At 30.5% G+C, this 11,606-nt stretch overlaps 1 protein-coding gene and 1 pseudogene across 1 annotated transcript; one reads left to right on the forward strand and one right to left on the reverse strand.

Moving 5' to 3' along the window:
- Nucleotides 1-4,707: 4,707 nt before the first annotated feature.
- Nucleotides 4,708-5,485, forward strand: LOC114379836 (18.5 kDa class I heat shock protein-like). Its single transcript, XM_028338617.1, has one exon. It carries the CDS (start codon nucleotides 4,805-4,807, stop codon nucleotides 5,219-5,221), a length of 417 nt encoding a protein of 138 aa, XP_028194418.1. The 5' UTR covers nucleotides 4,708-4,804; the 3' UTR covers nucleotides 5,222-5,485.
- A 2,250-nt stretch (nucleotides 5,486-7,735) lies between these two features.
- LOC114379568 lies at nucleotides 7,736-10,247 on the reverse strand (annotated as a pseudogene).
- Nucleotides 10,248-11,606: the final 1,359 nt, after the last annotated feature.

Genomic DNA, 11,606 nt, shown 5'->3' on the forward strand with positions numbered 1-11,606 from the left:
TCTATCATGAGGCTTGTATGTAAAGGGTCACCCTCAAAGTAAAAACATAAGTAGCAAAACCCATTACATGTTATCATGCTCAAGTTGTAGGCACAGTTTGTTGCATTTATGAGTGGCTTAATAATTCTGGAGTCCCTTTCAACATAGTTCTGTCTTACACAGTATCACAAGGATTGAGAAATTTCATTAATTTAATTAGTGACATTATATTTATTAACAATTCATAATATGCTTTCAAAAATTATTCTAATTTTATTCTCTCTTTTTTTTCATTAAACAATTAAGGCATCCCTATTTAAATAATATTTTGTTGGTAGGTGGTCTTTCTCTTTTTTCATAAAAGAGTCCAATATTTAATGTATCATATTTTTTTTTTCATTGACAAGAAAAAATGGTTAAGTATTTAACGACATTTTTATCAAAACAATAATAGTAATAAACAATTTGAATCAGATCTTGTAAAAATATGAAAGCAAACTTTTCAAACAATTCTTATAAAAAGACCAGATGTAACAGTAATGAAGCGACTAATAATTTTTTAAATGAATCACGCACGTTTAACTGAGAAATATTTGAAGTCTCAAATTATCAATGAGCTATGTACCTTGAAAGCTTCAACTAATAATGTTAATTAACTATTTGATACTGTTGCAGTAAATAAAAACTATTTCGAGTGTTTTAAAAATATAGGTTAATATACACCAAAAATAATATAGGTAAAGAAAGTAATAAATGAAAAAATAAATAAAATTATATTAAGATTCTGATAGTGTTATACTAATAACATTATTTTTTAATTTTTTAATTAGTGACTTAAGTATCCTCCTTGATTTATTACTAGTCATGTGAAAGTTAAAGAATTTTTTAGTAATGCATGTGGTGTAGAAAAAAATAATAATATTAAATACTCGTGAACATTCTGTTCATTCGAGACTTTGATGTTTCTAAGCATGTGCGACCAATCTTGGAACCGAATTTGATTTGACCATAACTTATAAAACTCTGGTTTCTTTGTTTTTTTTTTTTTTAATAATTTATAAATTCACAAAGAAAACGAAAGTTTCGTGTCTCCAATGAGATAGAAGAGCCCCAGTAATTTTCTTTTGCTTCGTGTTCGCGGATTTGACCGTTGACTCTTCGTAGTTGGAAGGATGATTAATTAAAGATTATATTTTGATAATAAATTTTTTAAAATATTTAATTAATAATTTTTTATATTACATTACACCATCAACAAAAAATCAATCACTTATTATGTCTTATCTTTCTTTTCTTTTTTTTTTCTTCTCAAAGTTATAAATAACTAATAACAACTTTTGTTAATTAAAAGATGACAAAATTGAACCTACTGTGACTGATATATAGAGGATTTATTGACAGCTACTACTACTTACTAACTATCTATTTTACTGGCTCACTTTTATTTATTTATCATCTAAATTCTAAAGTTACAATATATAAATTAAAAAAATACAAATAATATATTCATTTATGTTAAAATCACTTAAAAGTTTTAACATATCTTTTATATATTCGTTATTTTAATACATTAATTATTTTCTCTCTTTTTTATAAAGATATAATCAAGAAATATAATAATTAATATTATCTTAAGAATTTAAAACGCCAAATAAATGAAAGCACATATTTTCTTTAAAGCTGTCGGATAAAAAATATAAGGAGACAATTATTTTTCACTTTAAGAGTTTTAGTTTTTTTTATTATTATCATTTGTTACAACTTTAAAAAAGGTATGTAATATTCATACTGATAAGCAAAAATGGTTTTACTAATCGTTAGTCTAAAAAGATTCAAATTCAACAAAGCAATTATTAACAAGCTTTTTTTTAATAATTTTTCTTTTTAATTCATTGACCGTGGTTTTAACCATAACAAACATTAACCATTATCCTTAAGGTAATAATTAACAAAAGAAAATGAAAACAATAAAATAATTAAATAAATGATGATTAATAATAACACAATAATTTTCTCAAGAGAGGATTGCTCGATTCTTTTTATGTTAAAAATCTTATACCAAGTTAGTTACTATTGTGTTACAAACCAATAGATACCAACCAGGGAAAAGAAAAAGATAATCTCCATTCCAAAATCATAACGTACAGATCAAATTGCTGGCTGTTGAAAAAAATTCCATCATGATCAATCAATTACACCACAAAAGCAAGAGCAACTACCACAAACATTCAATTGTAAGCTACGATAATAACAAACTGTATTGTGCAAATTAATAGCATACATTTATTTGAATATATAACGTGTCTAAATTATTTAATGAAATTAACATAAACTTATTCCTTAATTAGTAAACAACAATAGCAACACAAAAAATTAATTACTACCATTTCCATCACATGTACTCAAATATAAGAGAGAGAAAACCCTATTTTCTTGGTCTTAAATATAAAAAAACAACTGACTATACTTTATTTAATGATATTATCTTAAAAATATTCTTCATGTAATTAAGATGTTATTAAGATGTTAGTTATGTTAATTTTAATGACTTTTTTTTATTTTTATGCAAAATTCCAACAAATAAAAGGTAAGTTTAATTTTTTTTAATTGAAACTGATATAATTTCATAATGATTAACATTCTTAATTATTTTTTCTTATATTTGAGAAATCAAAAGAAAGAAGTAACTAATAAAAGTTGGTCAATACTACAAGGAGTAATTATTAATAACTCAAGAAAAGTCATTGTGCTTTTTCTTTATCTAGAAATGGCATGCACTGTGGAGATTCGCGGGTGGACATGACAATTGTTTGTATCATGCTTCATAAGTGGATGGACACTTGACACGAAGGGTCCTTGATTTTCTTCTTAACACTTCCCCTAATAATGAACCTCATTGGGAAGACACGTCCTACATGGTTAAGGAAAATCTCCAATAAAAGGGTCTTTTCTTCATCAACCTTTCCAGCTCTCAATCCCTCACTATATCCTCAAGTACACTGACCCTGCAAGCTGGCCCTATTTGCCATTCGCATAGTGCACATAGGACCTCCCTGCCTTACAAACACACATTTTTTTACTCATCTACTAATAGATTACACCAAAACTTTATGACAAGTAACAAAACTAACATTTTTTTACATGCAAGCAAAGTTTTGTATGATTGAGTATTTTATATAAAATTTCCCAAGATTTCAGCCCAGACACTCAGGATACACACTCTCGGATTTGCCAGGGAAATCTCCAACATAGCTCTGAACAAAAATTCTCTGCTTTCGGATGAGGATCTCTATTTTTTTTTCTATCAAACCCAAACCCAAACCCACGTGTTGCCGATGGTGAAAAAAAAAAAACACACTAGGAACATAAAATAAAACTACTAACGGATTCTCTGTTATTGTATTGAAAACTTTTTTAATAGTAAATATAACGTTAATATAAAATCACAAATTATTACCATCAAACATTTAGATCATCTAATGTAAAGTTTTTTCGGCTTAACCAGAATATTGAGTTAAATCTTGAATATATAATTACATCAAATATTTTTACACTGATAATTTATAGAAATTACACTCTAAATTTTGCTATAAAATCCAAGTTACACAAAAATAGTTTTATTAGATGCGTATATATAATACTGCATTTATTCACTTAGCACTATATTTATGAGGGGAAAACCTGGCAAGTTTTCTGATCCCTGATGGCTGGCTGATGCTGATGCAGTAGCAGCAATAGCCAGGCATTGGCTTGGGTTTCATTTCACCAATCAGAGTCTGGAAAGAAACGTACACACGCATGTGTGATACTAATGATCTCTTTCTCTTGGTTTGAAAGGGAAGGACGGAGGAAATGTCATGTTATTAATGCAGATTAACACAAAAAGGTAAAAATAGTAGTAGCTTTTCACCGCAAAGTAAATCAAGAATAGGCATGTGATGGAACAACCGATCGAGTCTCCTAGCTATATCGTGCATGCTTGTACCTTGCTTAATCCCCATCCCTACACTACCCCTACAAGAGCAAAGAGAATTTAAAGAATTTTATTTGCATATCAACTTAGTTACATATTTTTGCACTCGGTTTAGGTAATAAGGAAACATATTTTTCATATGAACGTATGAACAATAAAAACTGACCAAATAATTAAATATAGATGTTGAAAACCACCACACACAAAAAAAGATGATGAAGACTAGAAGGTAGTTTCTGCCTCTAAAAAAAAACTAAAAGGCAATTCTTTAATAGCCTAAAAATTCTTTAAAATATTGTGTAAATTTATATTTTTAATCTTAATCATTCAAATAAAATTCATTAATCATTTTCAATCATCTTAATTCTTTTCTCGAGAAAATAAGTTGAGACCAAAAACTACATTTTAAAATGATTGAAATACAAACACAACTAATCGATAAATATCTCAAATGACCATAAAAGGATTTCATATTATAATTAAAATATCCATTCAAACATTCAAAAATATTTAAAAAAAACCTTAGTTTTAGAATAAAATCCAATCATCCAAACATTAATCATAGTTGAACAATATTAAAATTTTGTTTTCATTAGTTAATATTATTATATTTTTAAGTAGGTACTAAAACTCGTCTAATCCGCGGATTAGGTGAGCCGGTTGAGTTTCTTTCAATAAAATCAAACAGTTCCTGGATCCACTAGCCCATTGAAGACGTTGTTTTGTAGGCCCAATCCAAGAACATTATACTTATCCGTTTGTGGGATGAAAGAGGGATCAATAATTCGGAGAAGATTGAGAAAGGTAAAGGTCCTTGTTGTTCCGGTGTGCTGCTAGAGAATCTGGTGAAGGATGTCAATTGTTCCAATCAACCAAGGTCACTCCCAGGACTCTTGGGATCAATTCATCGATTTTCCTCTCCCTCCTTCCATCTCCAGCTTCTTCCCCGGCTTCGAATTCGGATTCGGCTCATCGGTGGTTAACACACGTGTGGACTGGAGGGAGACTCCCAGAGCCCACGTGTGGAAGGTCGTGCTTCCTGGCTTCACAAACGAGGACGTGCTGGTTGAGCTACAAGACCAGAGGGTGCTCCAGGTCAGCGTGGAGAGTGGCAACTTCCTGACGAGGTTTAAGATCCCCGACAACGGTAACCTCGAACAACTCAAAACCAACATGCGTCACGGGATTCTCCTTGTCACTGTTCCCAAGTTTCATCAACCCACTTCTAATAGGAATGTCAGGGTCGTTGAGATTGAAGGCACCGACTGAACCCAGTTAGCAAACTCTGTCTCTTCCAAGTTGTTCACTCTAAACAAAACAAAAGACGCTGTCGTGTCTATGTATGTGTCCGATGGAACTGTGTTCTAGTATTATATTATGTTATGTGTGCGATGGAACTGTGTTCTAGTATTATATATGTATCTGTATGTTTTAGAGTGGATGAATTACTCTTGCTAAATGTGTAGACTTGTACATACTACTACTTAACATTGCAAAGCTTATTAAATTAACGTAGCCGGGTAGATTTACGATTGTGACTCGTGACTATTTTTATCAACCATGAGCTTCCCTCCTTAGTCGTATCAGCTTTTACTATTATTCAGGGTTGAGTTTCAACTTTAGTGATTGGTTCCAGAGACCCCTTTTCCCCAACGGCTTGTTTAAATTCGCTCTGGCAGTGGCAATCCTAAGCCCCCAGTGCTTTTGCTATTTCTCTTCTTCATTGAGGCTAATGCAACTCACATGCAAATGCTACCATGAACTTCTTGATGGAACCAATGCAAGAACCTATTGGGAAGAATAGACTCTTTGTAGACATTGTTGGAGCTGTGCCGATGTGACTTATAACCATATTTTTCAATTTATTAATTGGGATCACATGGTATCGGACCACCACCTAATAATCTTTTGCCATAATGGTGTTCCTTGTGGAGAAATAATCTCTTATATTTTGGTAAATATCATACTATTCATATACAATTTTTTGAGCAATTTATACACTTGTTAATTTTCTTCATTTTTTTTCTTCTTATTTCTCTCGTTTGTGTAAAAAGCATTCTATACAAGTGAAATACAAATACAATTATTCTATATTTTTTAACCTTAACTTTCTTCAAGGGCAGTTTGTTGTTATTAATATTATAGGATTTATGTCTCCAATTGCAAATTAACCACTACCTACTTCTCATCTAGAGTGGATTACAAAAAGGACTTGTTTGAAAGGGCTCGTTAGAATTGATCCACTATAGGATTTACACTATAGGCAACAGAAGCACCTCAAGTACTTTGAGATCACACTAGGAAGATAGTAGAATCAATAGTTAAGTACGTTTTATGTACTTCGAGATATCACTAAGAAGATAGTAGAATTAGCGGTCAAAGTAGTTAAGTGCGTTTTAAGTCCAGTATGAACATTCGTAGAAGTCGTATTGTTATAGTTAAAAAAAATTATTTTTTCTTCCACAACAATTGATGTTTTGAAATTTCAAAGTCTAAATAATATCAAAGATTTAAATATTAAATAAAGACATTTTAGTCTAAAATATAATAATTTTTAGTTTCATTAAATATTTCTTAATCCGTAATTCATTTGCAGGGATGAATCATAGGTTTCAAAATAAGTAATTGAAAAGGAAATAGAAAGTTAATGTGGTTTGATTGATTGGTCTATTGATTGTTCTTGTGTTTTGTCTCTATTGAACTTATAGTATAAAACTCGTAAAATAGTTAAGTGTAATAAAGTAAAAGCATTTATAAAATATTATTTACTTCCTTTTGTTCAAAAATTATAAATATTTAAGGTTAATGTACATTTATTAAAAAATTATTAATCCGTACATTTTTAGACTAACATACTTTTATTTAATCATGTTGTCGAAACCATCATTAGCCATCAATATTTGGATAGTGAAAGTTTATAAACTATACATAATGTGGGCATTCTGATTGTTAGGTGGTTAGTTATTTGCTTGTATAGTGATGCCTAACTTGGATAGTAATAAAAATTCAATGCTTGAGTACTCTTATAATTGATTTTTTTTATGAATTTAGTTTTGAATTTATAAAACATTAATAGTTTTAGAATAAAATTTAAATGTTAAAATATCTAAAATTAAGGAAAGGAAGGAGTACGTGTTTTTTTTTTAATGTTACACATGTAGAACGTATTTTCAATTGTTTCTATTTTCAAGTCACTTGAAACAAAACCCAGAACATCAACATCTCCCTTGGATTTCACTCTTCTAAAGGAAAGATAAAATAATTTTATTTGTTAACTAGAAAATTGATACTTAATATTTTAATATATTTATGATTTATTATACATATGTATCCAATATTGATTGATAATTTGTTATTTTATCTTTTAAAATGAGTTGTTCACTTTAAAAAAGTTGAATAATTTCTTATTTCAAAAATTTATCCCTTTTTTAGAAATTCTTTTTAAAGATGTTTTCAAACCAAACGTGTTTTTATTTACATTTTCAGATTTTATTTTAAAAAAAGAGTAACCAGATAATAGCTTAGTTTTTTTTTCTTTTCTTTTATTATTTTTTATTAAATAATTCTTCAAACTTGTTTTTTCACTACTTTATTTCTATCACATTCATATTTTAATAGAAAAAAAAAAATTATCTAGACCATAACATACATCTTTCTCTGGAATAGTCACGTTTGAGTCGAATGGAACTATTACCAATATAATTATTTTTTCTATTGACAATCATGCATTAACAAATGCTATTTAAAAAAGTATAAATAATGTTATTTGATAAGGACAAAGCGTGAAAAAATCTTATCCAAACTTAGTATTAATTAATATCCAAGATTCGATTTTGCTCAGTTACACTACATCCTCTTGCGGTCTTGCCACATGCTTACGACTTCTAACTCCAATATACTATAGTGAACATAGAACTGTTAAGACGAAAGAGACTCCTAAGACAGTATAAGACTACACTAGTCAAAGCCAGGATGCCACCTACATTAACCACAAAATTAACAAACTCTAGTTTTTTCCCCCTTAAATATTTCATAAGTTTTACAAGCTGCTACTTCCTAGCTACTCCTGGTGATTTTACATATAGTAAAACTATATATCACAATCCAAATATTTCTTTTTTCATTTTTATTTTTTTTTGCTGTGAAATTAGAGATTCGCTGATAAGATGCTCTTTACCAACCTATTCAAGGCATCATAGGAAGAACCACCTTTCACAGCTAACCTAATCTCATTCTTCAATTTCAATGCTCTCTGCCTCATCTCCATCCCTTCTTGATTCACCATTAGTCTTCTCACTGCCTCTTCTATTTCATCCCTTTCCATGACATAGGACCACTCAATACCCACCTTCCAAGCATGGCTCAACAACCTAGCATTCACCCTCTGATCCCCAAAATGAGGTTGGCACATAATTGGCACTCCCTCACACAAACTCTCCAACGTAGAATTCCAACCACAATGGCTCCAAAACCCTCCCACAGCTTGGTGTGCCAACACCTCACCCTGGGGTGCCCACTTCACAATGTAACCCTTTCTTCTGTTGCCACTCTAACATCTTTAGGCAATGATTTTAGCCATTCTGAAACATCATTATTAATTGTCCCAGTTCTAATAACCCAAAGGAAATTCTGTTTGCTATTGGCTAAGCCACAAGCCACTTCAGTTAGCTCTTTCTCTTCCCAAACTCACATACAACACAGATTTTCTTTGTTGGTTGTTGAGCCAACCTATGCAGCTATAATCTTCATCCAAAAAGCTACTATAGGAGGAATATTCTTCGGCAATCATGCGTAGAGGGCCTATGGGGAAGAAACTCACTTCGTACATCCGGTGTAGACGATGCAAGGATTCCTCTTCAAGACAATCCACTGTGTTGCAGATAACACCCAGAGAAGGTTTTACTGCAATTGTTTTGGCTATTTGCTGCTGCATAACACCGGAATTGAACATTGGTAGGTCTTTGAATCGGAGCGGTTCAAGTTCTGGCACCAAGTCCAACGACATAAAATCTGCATCCAATGTGTTGTTATTAGTGCTTGGTTGGTTACTGCCCAACGATAAGTGAAATTTAATTTTTATTTATTTTTAAAATTACTTCAAATATGTTTGACCTTTTTATTAATGTATGTGATTTTTTTGTCAATTTATGAGGTATGTTTTTATTTTATAAAATACTAATAGTAAATAAATTTTTATTGATGGCCTAAATAATAAGTTTTACTTGTTTTACTCCTTGAATCAATCTTGACTAATTAAATCCATGATTATGACAAAACAAAAAAGTTGGTTAGAATCTTTGATGAAAACCTTATTACATTTTAAATTTTGGAATCATTTGGAGAAAAGTGAATTTTTTTAATAAATATAATTGATTTTTGACATAGAATTTACTAAATTGAAAACCTTATTACATTTTAAATTCTAAAAGCAATTTTACTCTATAATATTATATAACACTATGTGATTTTTAGTAATATTTTTTTTAACACTTCAAAAAAATGTTGGTAAAAACTTTTGGTGGTATTTAAAAAATATCATGAAATATAAATAAATATTATTAATATATTTTTACGACATTTTATATTTTATCTGTATATTAGATTTTAGAAAAGTTTTGATTTGTAATTATCATTAATCAGCTATAGAAAATATAAATCATTATTCAAATTCATTTGGCAAAGTTATAACAATGATAAATTAATAATACCTTGCAAGGGAAGGAAACCTTTGCTTTGTCGCTGAACAAACGCATGATAAGTGAGCAAATTAGTAGCACTGGTGGTTCTGAGGACTATGCTGGGTAGTTGTAGTTCTCTTGCCACCGAATCGATGGAATACATTAATCCATCGTAGATGACGCAAGCAATCTTTTCATGGTTTGTAATTGCTCTCTCAATCTGACCAACTAATGACTCTTTAATTGGAGATACACGCGTGCATGGTATTCAAGGTTGCAGTAATATCCACAACATTCTTGGAGGAGATGTGGGTATCTGATAAACCATAGAACAAGGGTAGAAAACTAAAGTTAGGGTGATTAGAAGGATCGGGGGAATTGAAATGGGCATGTGCTATGGTTATGGAGAACCCTGCTATTGAATGAAGGATGGTGGCTAGCTGAAGCATTGGAGTTAAGTGTCCTTGAAATGGTGGTGGTATTAGAACCAAGCGGTGCCTTTGAGTTTCCATCAATCTCTTGACTTAGACAAGAGTTTTGTGCTACCATGTCTATGAAATTGGCGTGAAAGATCACATGGGTTATATATAAACGAATTTCAATTCTTTAATTAGTGCCAGCCAGGTGCATGCATCTTTCACATAATGAAGATTTTCTGTTCTATCACTTCTATGTCTCTATTGACTTGTAATCAACGACTTTGCCAATATTAATTACGAATTCTAACGAGGCTTTCACACGCAACACCTAATTGCCTTGCTTTCTACGAGCCTATGCTTATCAAGGCGCACGACACTGAAAACTCATATCCTTCGGTCATTAAAATTATTTGCCCAAATTTTATTTTATTTTTTAAATTAGGAGATGTTTGAGATTTTTATTTTACATCTACCTAATTTTTTTCCATCAGATTCATTCATTTCAGAATAAAGTGATGCATTTAGTTGTGATTCAATACCATCAAGAGATTCAAGTGTCAAATTATTTATACCAACTACTTAATAGAAAGTTGATTTGTTGTTACTATCTAGATGGGTACGAGTACCATCATTAGTCATTTTCATTCTATAGCTGATTTAGTTACAAGTTGCACTCAACATTGAAGTTCTGGTCACATGAATATTTTTAGTGTCCCAATTTTATCCAATACTTGACCATGTGTTTCGTGAGAGAGGTGTGAAAACAAATTAATTGTTCCATTGGCATTTGAGTACTTTATAACATACCCGTATAATAAACCTATAGTTAATTTTGTACCTCAATCTTAATATGATTTTCATGTCAGGAACATGAACTCGCTGCTCTGGTGCTCCATGTGGCTCTTTTGCACTTCATAATTATACCTTGATTAGGGTGATTCCAATACGATTTTAATAAATTATAGTGTGTTTCCTTACTTTTGTTAATTTCATAATGTTGTTCAGAATATATATGATCACGAAGATTTCTCTAACCTTAACTGGTCATAGAGCTTTCAACTCATGCTGATAGAGAACAAACACGATCGCCTTCAAATCAAACGGTATAAATCTTTTCGTACTTTTCGTGCACAAATTATTTCATACAGTATTTTTTTAAAAAAAATTTTTTGCAAGACAAACAATTTCGTGCAGTATAACATTGCTCAATTCTTTTAAAGGGTTGAGATAAAAGAAATGAAATTTGTCTTTTTTAATAAATTTTTCACATAGTTGGCTAAGAATTAAATTCTTATCGACCTGCTTAAAGGACAGACACAGACCTATTTACTGACTATGTGAGTTGTAGGAATAAAAACCTCATATATAATTACAAAAATACGAGTATATATTTTTCACTAACTAACAAAAGTTTGGCGTTTATCATAATTGCAGATACGCATAGCATAAGTTTCGGGCCTAAATAAACAATGTTTGCAAGTAATAGTGATTTTAAGTGATTCAGAATTTAAATTGTGATTGATTTTTAAATATAAAATAAATCATGTAATAATAAAA

Source organism: Glycine soja, chromosome 12, assembly GCF_004193775.1.
Source record: "Glycine soja cultivar W05 chromosome 12, ASM419377v2, whole genome shotgun sequence".
In the NCBI taxonomy this organism is placed as follows: domain Eukaryota; kingdom Viridiplantae; phylum Streptophyta; class Magnoliopsida; order Fabales; family Fabaceae; genus Glycine; species Glycine soja.

Bases quoted from the DNA above. Each gene is read 5' to 3' on its own strand.
- LOC114379836 (XM_028338617.1), top strand. From the start codon at position 4,805: ATGTCAATTGTTCCAATCAACCAAGGTCACTCCCAGGACTCTTGGGAT.